Genomic DNA, 12,770 nt, shown 5'->3' on the forward strand with positions numbered 1-12,770 from the left:
GGTGGGGTCCGCAGACCAGCAGCACCCGCTCCTGTGGGAACGTGTGGAACGTGCACGCCTGAGCCCACCCAGGCCTGCGGGCTGCAGCGGGGGAGGGCACGCGGGGCTGGTGATGCCTAACAAGCGCCCTGTGGTTCTGCTGCCCTTGGAGGCACCCCCGCACTTGACCAGGGATGCCTGGCTAAGACCACTCTTTCTCTGCTACCCGAAACTCCTGCCCTCCTAGCCTTTTTTTTTTAATGGAGTATGTCCTAGCCTTTTAATTGGGTAAAATAATGTTATTTGCTGAGAAGAGTCATCCCCTTCCCCGACGGAGAGGAATGGGTGGGCTTGTGCGTATGTGGTCTCCTCCTCCTCCTCCCCCCATGTGGAGGGCCACATTGAGTCCAGACCACGCAGCAGTGTGGCCCTGGACCTCGTGGTGGTGGACCGGCCGGCCGGCCTCCGTCTTAGTGGCCAGACTGAGCCCTCTGTCCGTTTCTTGCAGCTGCTCAGATGGAAGTCAAGAAACCCTTTATTCTCTCCTCCATGAAGCTTCCTCTTCTGGACACCAACAGCAAGGTGAGTCAGCAGGCAGCCCTAGCTCCGCCGTGAGCAGCTGCGGGGAGCCTGCGGGCCCAGGCGTCTGCTGAACTGTGTGTCTGGGACTCCCAGCTTCCTCCTGATGTAGTTAACCAGGTATGAAGTTAGGAAGCGGTCCCCAAGACCACCCTGGGGCTCGGTCATTCTCTGGAAGAACCCCCAAACTCACAAGAGCTGTCATACCCACGTTCTGATTTATGACACCAAAAAGACACAGACTTACATCGGCCATGGGGGAGGCCCGCGCGGCAGGCCCAGGAGGCTCTGAACTCGGAGCCCCCGTGTCCTCTCCCTGCGAGGCCGTGGGCAGTGTGGGCTCCCCGGCGGTGCTGGCCGGCACGCACGGAGGGCTGCCCCCCCAGGGAGGCCCCCAGCCTTGCGTCCGGGATGCAGACCTCAGCCTCCAGCCCCTCGGGAGGGCGAGCTGACACCACCTGGCCTGATGCCCCCATCCCCAGCCGTCACACAGTTAGATGATTTTCTGTGGCCAAAGCCCCAGGGAAGCAAGGATGCTGGACTCAGGCAGGACCTCCGAGGGCGTGGTGGTGGTGCCCAGAGCCGAGGGCGGGGCTGGTCCTCCTTCATGGGGCTCGGCGACAACAGGCCCGCCCTCCTTCCGGGGCTGCCCCAGCCTTTGTGCCCATCCTCGCACCCGGTTCTTTGGGACATTCCGTGAGAGTCTCAGAAGCTGCTGGAATGGCCCCCAAACCACCTGCATCTGTTTCAGGGCCCCTGGGTGCCCCCACAGTGTCCATGGCCAGACGCACGCAGCCTGAGCAGCCTGAGCAGCCCTCGCGCTGCCACGCTGCTTGCTCCCTCCAGACCCGTCAGCCCCACGATTACTCAGGACACACGTGTAGTTGGGGGCCCAGGGCAGCAGTGTGCGACTGGGGGAGGGGCGGGGCGTTGGGCCGCTGTCTGGACGGAGCGTGAGAGTGGGGTTGGGGGGGGGGCCCCGGGGAGGAGGGTGCTGTGTCCGGCCGTGACGGCCCGGCCATTCCCCGGAGCCACCAGGTGCAGCTGTCAGGCGGGGCCGGGCAGCAGGCTCAGGACCCCCAGGGGTGTCCGGGTGCCGGGCGCAGGTGGACGGGCCTGGCCCTGAGGGCTGAGATGGAGCGGGGGCAGTGCCGGGGCAGGCGGTGACCTGGAGGCAGTGGGGAGCACCGGGCCAGCGGCCGGCGCCTCTGGGGCCTGGGTGGAGCGGGAGGTGGGGGAAGAGGGGGAAGCGAGGCCTCCCCTGGGGGTGTGAGCGTGGCCACAGGCTGGCCTTCGCAGAGACGGCCTGGGCGGGGGGTGCGGGCGCAGGCAGAGGGGAGGCTGAGATGCCCGTCACCCAGCGGGTGCCGTCCAGCACTCCCCTGAGGCCCCTCCCGCTCTCCCTTGGCCCGGGCAGGTGAAGCGGGCCGTGGTGCAGGTGATCAGCGCCATGGCCCACCACGGCTACCTGGAGCAGCCTGGAGGCGAGGCCATGGTCGAGTACATCGTACAGCAGTGCGCGCTGCCCGCGGAGGCCGAGGTAAGGGTGCCGCCTCAGCCCTGCCTCTCCTGGCCCGGTGTCCCCACCTCTGTCAGGGGCGCTGTCTCACTCTGAGTAGCACACGTAGTGTGGACCTGCCGGTCTGGTGCCCGCTGTCTAGAGGAGGGAGACCCCAGTTGTTTCCAGCGTGGCAGCTAGGAGCGAAGCCCCGCTGGCCGTGTGGGTGCCGGTTTCTGCGGGAGCGCGCGGTTGCACGCCTGGGTGGGCACCCCGCTGCGAGGTGCTGGCACGGACAGCAAGTGAGCACTCAGTCTCATAAAAGCTTGCGGACGGTCTTCTGAAGCAGCTGTGCCGTCTCACGGCCCCAGCAGCAGTGGACGGGGGGCCAGTGTTTTCCACCCATGTGTCTTCTCTAAGGATCTGTCCCTGGCTTTTGCTTACTTCTGAACTGGGTTGTTTGCTTCCTTATTATTGAGCGCAGAGTGTTCTGTGTATATTTTGGATTCAAGTCCTTGATCAGATTTATGGTTTTTAAATATTTTCTGACAAGTCTGTTGTGTCATACCTACCTTTTTATTTTCTTAACAATGTCTTTCAAAAAGCAGAAGGTTTAATATTTTAGAAGTCCACTTTATCAGGTTTTTAGTTATAGCCCTTGTTTTTGGTGTCCTAGCTAGTAAATCCTCTCTTAACCCAAGGTCACAAAGATGTTCTCCTATGTTTTCTTCTAGAACTTTTACCCTTGAGGTTTTACATATAGGTTTGTGATCCATTTTGAGTTAACCTTATTTAATGTGAGTTGTGGGTTAAGGTCCCTGTATTGCACATTGATGTACAGTTGTCCCAGCACCATCTGCTGAGAAGCTGCTTCTTTCTGTGTGGATGAGTTGCCTTTGCATCTCTGTTGAAAATCAAGTGACCTTGTGGACTCTGTTTTGTCCGCTGATCTGCGTCTGTCCCTTCGTCAGGACCACACTGTCTTGCTTGTAGCTTTATAGTACGTTCTGGAGCCAGGTAGCGTGAGTCTTCTAACTTTAGTCTTTTCTAATTGTGTTTGGCTATTATAATTCCTTCACGTATCCATACAGATTTTACAATCATCTTGTTGATTTCTAGAAAAACAAACCTGTTAGAATTTTGACTGGGATTGGGTTGAATCTGTAGACTATTTGGGAAGCGTTGATATCTTTTGCTGAATTGATGTTGAGTCCCCGTCTATGAAAATGGTACATCTCTACGTTTTTTTAGGTCATCTTTGATTTCTTGCAGCCATGCTTTGTAATTTTAAGCATATAGATTTTGCACATATTTTGTTACATTTGTAACTACTTTATGTTTTTAGTGCTATTGTAATAGTGGAGTTTTTTGTTTTTTGTTTTTTCCTCAAATGGCTGTTGAATTTATTTGCTTGAATAGTATAGTTTTGTTATTTTCAGTCATCAGTTGTTCATTGCTAGTGTGTAGAAATACAGTTGATTTTTACATATTAACCTTGTATCCTATGGCCTCGCTTTTTATAGATTCTTCGGGATCTTCTACAGGGACCATCATGTTTCGTAGTAGACAGTTCAGTCTCCCTTTCCAGTCTAGTGCCTTTTATTTCTTTTTCTGGCCTTGTTGCCGTGGTTAGCGTCTCCAGGACAGCACTGAATGCGAGATGAGAGCAGACACCCTCCCTTTGTCTCCACCGTAAGGGGAGCACGTGGAGGCTTTTACTGTGAAAGACTCTGCTTTCAGTTCTTTTGAATTTGAAATTGACACCAATGACTGCTGTTTAGATATTGAGTGAGCTCTGCAGCGCCGAGATAAACCACACTTGGTCATGATTTACAGTCTCTTTAATATATTGCTGGACTTTTTTTGCTGATGTTTTGTTGAGAGATTTTGCATCTCTTCGGGGCGGTTATTGGCCGGTACCTCCCTTAACGTCTCTCACCGGTGACCCCTCATTAAATGAGTTTGGACATGTTCCCTCATCTTCTAACTTTGGGAAGAGTTTGTGAAAATCTGATATCATTTTTTCTTTAAATCTTTGGTAGAATTCCTCAGTGGAACTACACAGGCCTGGAGGTTTCTTTGTTGGAAGGCCTTTAATCATGAATTCTTTCATAGACAAAGAACTATTTAGGTTGTATTTTCTTGAGCAAGCTTTGGTGGTGTGTCTCTAGGTCAAGGGTCCTAAGACCACCTACACGCTTGGTGATGCGTTAAAGGACTTGCAGGGCTCGGAGGTCATCACGCTCGCAGCTGCCATCCACGTGCAGGTCTCCTGTGCGCTCCCAGGAGGGGCCACACGCAACGCACTCCCACTGGCATCAGTGAAGTGCAGCCCAGGGAAGCCTGTCTGACACCCTGAGCCCAAGGCTTTTATTGGAGGTAGGCATCTTCTGCCAGCCAGGACCACCAGAACACCAGACTCCCAGAAGGAAGGCAGGTGTTCAGTGCCTCAGGCAACCAAAACAATCTTCTCACTTAGGAATGTTTCAAAAGACAAGTTCCCCAATGTAAAATGTTTCAGGTACTATGGAAAAGAGTATGGTGGGTCTTCAAAACATTGAAAATCGAATTACGATAGGATTCAGCAGTTCCACGTCTGGGTATTTACCCAAAAGAAATGAAAGCGAGATCTTGAAGAGGCACACGGCACACCCACGTCGGCAGCAGCCAGGAGGTGGAAGCGGCCCGAGCGTCCATCAGGGGAGGCCTGGCTGAACGAGGCCTGGTCTGTGCATACGGTAGAATGTCACGCAGCCCTAGGAAGGAAGGCGATTCTGACACGTGTTGCGACGGGTGAAGTGTGATGACTTGCTGGTTCGCGCTTTACCTGCCAGCGTTCGTGTCAGTTACTGCTTCTCCGGCTCCATCAATTTTCTGTACTCATGTTTTTGGCTTTCTGTAGTAGCACACGATCTTTATGTTCACATACAGCATCTCGGTGTGGACGTGTGGGTGGCTGTTCTGTGTATTTCTGTCACTGGTCTTGGTGGTCACGTTGTCCTGAGTCTTGACTGGTGGGAGCCCCGGGGGGCGGGGCGCATCTCCACCGTTTTGTGATCCTTTCCTCCTTTTCTGGCACAAGAAGATGTTCCGGGCTCACCTGGCCCGTCCTTACCTCTGGCTCTGTGGGCCCTTTTCAGATGAACCCTTTTTCTCTTTTATTTCTGGGGGAATCTGTCTGCTTTGTGTCTTTAAACGTCTCTTTCTCTTTCATTCCAGCACCTCTGCCTTTCGTATCTTTCTTTTCCTTTCCTTGAAGTCTTCGATCTGTTATTCCAAGTCAGTCATTTCTTTCTTAACAGCAACCATTTCACTATTAATTTCTTGAATCAAATTCTGTACTTACCTGTGATAATCTTTCACGTGTTTTTCTTTTTTTAAAGATTTATTTGATTATTTTATTTATTTTTGGCTGTGTCGGGTCCTAGTTACGGCACGCAGGCGCTTCGTTGCGGTGCGCGGGCTTCTCTCTGGTTGTGTTGTGCGGGTTTTCTCTCTCTAACTGTGGTGTGCAGGCTACAGGGTGCAAGGGCTCTGTAGTTTTGTGGCATGCAGGCTCTCTGCTTGAGGTGTGTGAGCTGAGTAGTTGTGGCGCACGGGCTCAGTTGCCCCGCGGCATGTGGGATCTTCCCAGAGCAGGGCTCAAACCCGTGTCCCCTGCATTGGCAGGCGGATTCTTAACCACTGCACCACCTAGGAAGTCCCCAGGTTTATTTTTGCTTCTAAGAGTTTGTTGAGATCTTTTTGGCCTAATGGATGGTCAGGCTTTCAAAGTTGTTTGTGTGTATTTGGATGAAGTTTTATCTATATTTTTAGAGCATGCTTTAAAAATTGCTCTTAAGGCCCTATATAGCTCTCTTTTTTCCTACCCCATCTTTGATTTCTCAGTGAGAGGTATTAAAGGTCCTCTACGGTCATTGCAGTTCTCCCAGTTTCTCTTGGTTGTCAGTGTTTGCTTTTTGGTATTTCCAAGCATAGATTGAAGACTTGAGCGTTTAGAGGACAGAGGCCTTTTCTGTGTGGAAGGTTCAGGGAGCTGGGCCCCGGAGCACTGTCTCCTCAGGTCAGAGAGAAACCACCGGTCTGTCAGATTGCAGAGCTTGTCTGTGTTCTTGGTAGGAAATGGCATTTTCTCAGGTGGGTATCACGTCCGCAAAGGGCCTCCCATTTCTGTGGACCTCAGCACTGCCCATCAGGACGGAAACGCTCCAGGTTCCCTCTTTTCTGGAGGCTGGAGCTAAGCCTGGTGAGCCGGCTCCCTGGGGAGATCTCCGTGCAGAGTGAGTGTCCCGCCCAGGACGTGGGTGCCCCCTCCGTGGGGGCCAGGCAGGGTCTGTCCTGCTTCTGTTCAGGTCGTGTTCTCAGGGCCAGAGCCCACGACTGTGTAACCTGGAGAGCAGAGAGCACACGCCCCCGCCCTCTCCCCGCAGCCTCAGAGGCCGGCTGCCGACAGCGAGGCCCTGGCGGCTGACGGCGTGCGGGCCGTCAGCATCAGCACGCTCTACCTGGTCAGCACCACTGTGGACAGGATGGGCGACGTGAGTGCCGCCCGCCCCGCGTGACCCGCCGCGCCCCTCCTGACCCCTCGCCCACGGGTCTGCCGCCGGACGCCTGCAGACTCCCGCGCTGCTGCCCCCAGGTGCTCTGGCCATACCTGCTCGAGTTCCTCGTGCCCGTGCGCTTCACCGGGGCGCTGACCCCGCTCTGCAGGAGCCTCGTGCACCTGGCCCAGAAGAGGCAGGAGGCGGGGGCTCACGCCCCCCTCATCCAGTACAGCAGCAACGGTGCGCCCCAACCCTGACCCAGCCCCCCGCCTGCCCAGACCCCAGGGCGCGGGCGGCGCTGAGGGTTGCGTCTGTCTCCCCCGCAGCGGCCCTTCCGTCTCCCTACGCCATCACCGCCAGGCTCCTGGTAAGCAGCGCATCACCTCCCCAGGCAGGGGGCTGGGCAGCCGCACGTGCCGGGGCTTGTTGGGGAGGAGTGGGCGCTCCCCTCCAGCCCGTGTCCCCGTCCTCATGCTGTCACCGCGCGGGAAGAGCCCTGTCTCGCAGTGGGGACCGTCAGGCGCTCCGGGCGGCATTTGGGGGAGCTGCGTCTCTGGGGGCTCCTTGTCCCCACCTGGGTGGCCGTGCTTGGTCTCACGTTGGGCGCTGTGGCCCTGGGCGCCGGTGGAGAACCCACTTCTGCCTCCTCCAGGCCGTGTCTTCCCGCCCCTACCTGGGGGACGGTCGCGGGGCGGCCTCGCTGCGTCTGCTGAGCGTCCTGCACCGGGACGTCCACCCTCGGCTGGGCCCGCGGTGGGCGTCCACCGTGCCCCTGCTGCTGGAGCACCTGGACGGTGAGGCCCGGGGCGGGCGGCGCTGCTCCTCCTCTGATCCCGTTGCTTTGCCAGTCGGCGTCAAGGCTGGCCACTGGGGACCAGGGTTTCCAAAGTTGGGAGAAATGGACTCTGCTGTGGTTCAGGAAGGGGCCTGGACAGTGGGGCCGGGAAGATGCTCCCTGCCGCGAGTCACCTGGGAGCATAGTGGATGTGGGCACAGCCCTTTCCTCCTCTGTGCTAGAGTTGATGGGGCAAGGCCTGGGCCTGCCAGGGGGCGGGCAGTGGGGTGCTTGGGCAGGGCCTAGTGGGTGTGGGTGGGGCCTGAATCTGGTGGGAGGTGCTGGGCGGGGCCTAGCAGGTGTGGGCGGGGTCCGGGTCTGGTGGGCGGTGTGGGCGGGGCCTAGCGGGGTGCTGGGTGGGGCCCGGGCCTGGCTGGGGAGGGCGCTCTGAGCATGCCACTCCTGCCTGGGGGGATGGGTCTGCCTGCCAGGCTGAGTGGATGACCGGTCATTTCAGAATACACTGAGGAGACCCTGTCACAGAAGGACTGGGAGGAGAAGCTGCTGATGGTGAGAGAAGGGAGAGGACGTGGGGCGCAGCCTGCCTCGGGCCAGGGCCTTTTCTGGCCTGGGCCGGGAGAGCTGGGGCAGCAGATGCTAGGGTGTGGCTGGGGGAAGGGCAGAGGGACCGGTGGGTGTCTCGGGGGTGAGGACTGCCTGCTGACCTCGTGGATGGTCACCCTGCTGTGATGGAGTCCAGTGACAGGGGTTTGCGCTGCTCTGGGTGCTGGAGTCTTCTCTCCTACTCCTGCTGGGCTCGGAGCTGTCTGTGCCGCTGTGTGGTGCAAGCGTGACCACCCAGAATTTGTTCTGTCTGGGCTGGAAAGTTCTCTACAACCATTCAGGGCCACGGCACAGGACCGTGAGGTCACTGCCTGTGATGCCCCTGGCCTTGGGCCCTCCCCAGCCAGCCCAGTGAAAGGCCGAGCTTCCTGCGGCCCCTCATTGGCGGAGCTCCTGCCCACAGTTCCTTCGGGACACCCTGGCTGTTGTGTCTGATGACACGTGGACTTGCCAGCTGAGCCTAGAGATGTGCAAGCAGCTCCCCGACTACAACGGGACGCCCCTGGAGAAGGTGCTGGTGGGGGAGGGGGACGCCCCTGGAGGAGGTGCGGGGGGAGGGGGACCCCCAGGAGGAGGCGTGGGAGCATAGCCTGCAGGGGGTGGGGTGGGGGGGTTTTGTGGGCGTGGGCCTCAGTTCCTGTTCCTTGATTCTGGGTCACTTGCTCCCGTGAGCCTCCTGGTGGTGGCTGCCGGCTGGTAGAGGCAGGGGCTCCGCACCCACCTCCTGCTCCTCAGACACTGCCCGGAGCTCGCGGCTCCCACGCGCGCAGGCAGGGCGCGCACCGCTGGGGCAGGGCCCTGGTAGTGCTGGGCATCCCTGTGCTCTGGCTTTGTTGCAGAACTTCCTGTACAAATGCATAGGAACCACGCTGGGTGCTGCTTCCAGTAAGGAGGTGGTGAGGAAGCATCTGCAGGAGCTGCTGGAAACGGCCAGACACCAGGAGGAGCGCGAGCGTGAGGTGGCCGCCCCTTTGCAGGCCGGCTGCCTGGTCACCCTCTGTCCTCTGAGCCGTGTGGCCAGCGTGTGCACACGTGTGTGTGGGGAGGGTGTGTGCGTGTGTGCGCGTCCCCCCCCCCCGATCTTGCCCAGGTGTGCGTCACCTGTGTGCCTCCCCAGGGCCTCGCCTGCTGCTTTGGGATCTGCGCTGTCTCCCACCTGGACAGCACCCTGGCCCAGCTGGAGGACTTCGTAAAGTCGGACGCCTTCAGAAAGTCCGCTGGCATTTTCAGCATTTTTAAGGTGCAGAGGTCAGGCTGGCCGCTGAGGGCAGGTCCAGGGCGGTGCTGCCTGGTGCTGCCGTCTTAGCTGTGCTGCCCCGCGGGGCGGTGAGGGCTGGGTCCTGGAGCTTCCTGGGCTCGGTGCCTCGCAGGCTGGGGGTGGGGCGGGGAGCTGGCATCCAGCCATGGGCGGGGCTGGCGACCGGGGCGGTGGGAGGGGCTCCGGGCGTGGGGGTGGGGCGCCCCCCCCCCCCCCGGGGCTGTGCCTCCTCTGCCCCCTGGTGGCCGGTGGAGGCTGTGCAGGCGCTGCAGCCCGATTCCCGGGTGGACCCCCCCGCCGCAGGCCTCCACCCAGCCCCTGTGCCTAGGTTTTCGGTCTCCCTGTGCCTGGGGCAGCCAGTGACAGAACCTCAGGGCTGTGTAGTGTGAACAGGCCCCAAGGACGCAGGGGGGCTTCTGGGCAGCCACCCAAGTGAAGACGGGGACCCCATCTCTGGCCCTTCCGTTGCTCTCAGCCCCCCAGCTCTTCCTCCCGGTTGCCCACCCCCCACACGGGTCCTGCTCCTGCGTCCTTTCCCTCTGCCCTTGGCCCCCAGCGGGCCCGAGCCTGCCCAGCGTGACCTGTGCTGCCGCTCCCCACACTGGGCCCCTCTGGGCCCGGCGGCTCTGCCCTTCTTCCCGCGCACGTGGGCTCGGGGGGTGCGGCTGCTGCTGGTGGCTGGGGCTGTGTCACGGAGCCCTGCCGCTTCCCCTGGCCTCTCAGGATCGCAGTGAGAACGAGGTGGAGAAGGTGAGGAGCACGCTGCTGCTGTGTTTCGGGCACGTGGCGGCGCAGGCCCCCCGGGAGCAGCTACTGGCCAGGGTGGAGTCCGATGTCTTCCGGAACATGTCCCAGTGCTTCAGCACCAAGGTGGGCGCCCAGCCAGGGTCTCAGGGAGGCACGGAGGGAGGGCTGCTGCCACTGGAGCCTCACGTGGTAACTCATCTCACTTCTGTTGCTCAGGTTCTGGGGATAAAGGTAGAGACCAAGGTACAGTGTGCAGGGGTGGAGGGGCTCTGCATTTCTCTCTCTTCTGGGCTGGGCCGTGAGCTGCGGGGGCTGCTCACTGGGGCTTTCTGGTCCCAGGCCAAGGGCAGAGCATCTGGGACATCCCTCCAGGGCCTGTCCCCACCGCCTCGGAGCAGAACAGGGGCCCAGGAGCTCCTGCTCTGGCCCAGGCCCCGGATGGGCCTGGAGGGATGTCCCGAATGGGAAGGAGGTGGGAAGGAGGGGGAGGTGACGGCTCGCAGGCCCGGGCACACGGGGCCTCGGCCGCAGCCCCTCCCTGGCTCTGCTCCTGGACGCTCGTGGGCTGCCCTCATGGCCAGCGCCGGGGAGGGGCGAGTTGTGCAGCCAGTGACCACGGCCTCTGGCCTCACTAACACGTTTCCCTCCTGGACTCTCTGGCACTAACCTGGAAGCCCCTCTGGAGTGGCTGGGCTCTCCCCTTACAGAGCAGCACCCCCCCGGGTCTCCTGCAGCTGGCTGGGCTGGGGGGCTCTTCTGAGAGTGGTCTCTTTGACCGAGCCCATTACAGTGGGGGGCACCTCCAGCCACACCTGGCTGGGTGGGGAGGCAGGCGGACGGAGCTGTCATCTGCCAGCAGTCGTGTGCCCGGGGCCGTGACCCGGGGACCCCAGGCCCAGGCCGGGCAGACAGCCGAGGGCCTCGGGTTCCTTCGCAGAGGCCCTGCAGCCTGCGTGGAGGACTGGCCGAGAGCCCCCAGAGTGGAGGGGGGTGTTTCTGGCCTTGGAGGGAGGAGTGGGCCCGTGGTCTGGGTAGCCCCCGTCCTGGCGCGGCCCCGTGGGCAAGGGGGAGTGGCTGCCGCCGCGGGCCTCGGTGGCCCCTGCAGCCCGCTGTCCCCGCAGGACCCCGCCCTGAGGCTGAGCCTCGTGCAGAGCGTGTGTTTGGCCAGCCAGGCCGTCTGCAGCAGCACGCAGGGCGGCGCTTTCCACCTCTCAAGGAAGCCGGAGCTGGTGGCACAGATGGTGGTGAGCGCCGGTGGCGCCCGGGGAGGGGCCGCGCCCCGTGTGGGTCAACCGGGCGGCGGAGCGGGCGGCAGGCTGGTGCTGTGGCCAAGGGCTCTCCGCGGCTGCTCCCCCAGGAGTTCATCAAGGCAGAGCCCCCGGACTCCCTGAGGACGCCCATTCGGAAGCAGGCCATGCTCGCCTGCACTCACCTGGTGTATCCTTTCCTCCGGGGTGGGGCACCTGCACGGGGGGCCCCTCTGTGCACGTGCGGGGCCCTTAACGCGAGGCCCAGCGCCCTGGAGCCGGCGCTGGAGGAGCAGGTGCAGGCGGACCTGATCCACAGCTGCCTGCTCAGCGTCATGGCCGTGCTGCCCGCGCCCGAGGGCGAGGACGGCCCCCAGGAGGTATCAGCGTGGCCCTCGACGCGGGTGCCTGTCCGCAGCGGGCAGGGTCCCAGCGGGACTGGCCGCTTCTCTCCTTCCAGTCGCTGTACCTGGACACCGTGCAGGCCCTCAAGGACTTGCTGATGAGCCTCCTGCAGAGGGACATGACCCCCCAGGGGCTGCAGCTCATGGTGGAGGTGTGTGGCGGCTGTGTGCTGCCCGGGGCGGCGCACCGTGGGGGCAGTGTGCTGCTCTGTCCAGGGCGGGGTGGTCTGTAAGCTGGCGGGTGGCGCCCCTCCTGCCTGGGCAGGTATGCAGATGGGTGTGGGCCTGAGCTCCTTCTGTCCCCCTCCATCACGTGGTGCCAGGACGCGGAGACCCCGAGGTGCCCCAGACGTGACCTCCTGACCTGGGGCCGCCGCGACGGCGGACTGGGCAGCGGTGGCCTGCGGCACGGCTTCCTGCCCTTTGCGGCCCTGCTGTGGGCTGGGGCAGGACCGACCTGCTTCTAGGAACACCTTGTCCCTCCGTAGGCCTGGCTTGCTCTGGGTCCACTTGGGGTGGCCGTGGCTCTGAGCTAGGCCAGCAGGACAGAGTGACGGGGTGGGGTGCACCGTGCAGGGGCCTGCTCTGACCTGCTGCCCTGGACCCCACGCCCGGAAGGGCGGCCATAGGCCGGGCGCCTGTGTGAATGAAGCCCCCCTCTTCCCCAGCACCTGCGCCCGTGGATCACGTCCCCGAGGGGCCACGAGCGGGCGCGGGCGCTTGGCCTGAGCGCCTGCCTGCTGCAGTACTTCCTGGAGCACCTGCACGTCCGTGTGAGTACCCAGGTGGTGACCCTCACGGCCACTCCCCTGCCCCGCCCCCGTTCCTGGTCGCTCGGCGCGGGGCCCTTGCGTCTCCGAGTGCCCGCAGCCCCTCTGGCCTGTGCCCAGCTGCTGCCCAGGTTCGTCCCGCATCCCAGCAAGTGCCGCCGTCCTCTTCCCGGGCCGTGGACGGAGGACCTAGAGAGCCAGGAATCGTCCTCTGGGCTGGCCACTCAGCGCCTATCTGACGGGCATCCTCGTCCTCGGAAGCCCGAGCGTGGGCCAGGAGGGAGGGGACGACAGGGACGCTGGGTGGGGGAGGGGAGACAAGGAGGGTGTTGAAGGCAGGGGCAG

At 61.3% G+C, this 12,770-nt stretch overlaps 1 protein-coding gene across 30 annotated transcripts in view; it reads left to right on the forward strand.

Annotated features, from left to right (window-relative positions):
- The window catches only part of MROH1 (maestro heat like repeat family member 1), a 69,243-nt gene that overhangs the window by 37,436 nt on the left and 19,037 nt on the right, over nt 1-12,770 (forward strand). For 25 of the 30 annotated variants that reach the window (XR_009053963.1, XR_009053962.1, XR_009053964.1 and 22 more), the window contains 17 exons: nt 488-561; nt 1,976-2,098; nt 6,487-6,594; nt 6,696-6,840; nt 6,927-6,967; nt 7,253-7,394; nt 7,893-7,945; nt 8,403-8,510; nt 8,839-8,958; nt 9,117-9,239; nt 9,981-10,127; nt 10,221-10,247; nt 11,126-11,248; nt 11,362-11,441; nt 11,520-11,631; nt 11,712-11,807; nt 12,324-12,428. Coding sequence is in view for 26 of the 30 variants with exons in the window: in XM_057736699.1 (XP_057592682.1) it covers nt 488-561; nt 1,976-2,098; nt 6,487-6,594; nt 6,696-6,840; nt 6,927-6,967; nt 7,253-7,394; nt 7,893-7,945; nt 8,403-8,510; nt 8,839-8,958; nt 9,117-9,239; nt 9,981-10,127; nt 10,221-10,247; nt 11,126-11,248; nt 11,362-11,441; nt 11,520-11,631; nt 11,712-11,807; nt 12,324-12,428 (1,727 nt within the window). In the remaining 4 variants the exon portion in view is untranslated. Of the gene's footprint in view, nt 1-487; nt 562-1,975; nt 2,099-6,486; nt 6,595-6,695; nt 6,841-6,926; nt 6,968-7,252; nt 7,395-7,892; nt 7,946-8,402; nt 8,511-8,838; nt 9,032-9,116; nt 9,240-9,980; nt 10,128-10,220; nt 10,248-11,125; nt 11,249-11,361; nt 11,442-11,519; nt 11,632-11,711; nt 11,808-12,323; nt 12,429-12,770 lie in introns of those variants that run through there. The other 5 variants (XM_057736685.1, XM_057736686.1, XM_057736701.1 and 2 more) reach the window with 5 other exon arrangements.

This window comes from Hippopotamus amphibius, chromosome 5 (assembly GCF_030028045.1).
Source record: "Hippopotamus amphibius kiboko isolate mHipAmp2 chromosome 5, mHipAmp2.hap2, whole genome shotgun sequence".
NCBI lineage: Eukaryota > Metazoa > Chordata > Mammalia > Artiodactyla > Hippopotamidae > Hippopotamus > Hippopotamus amphibius.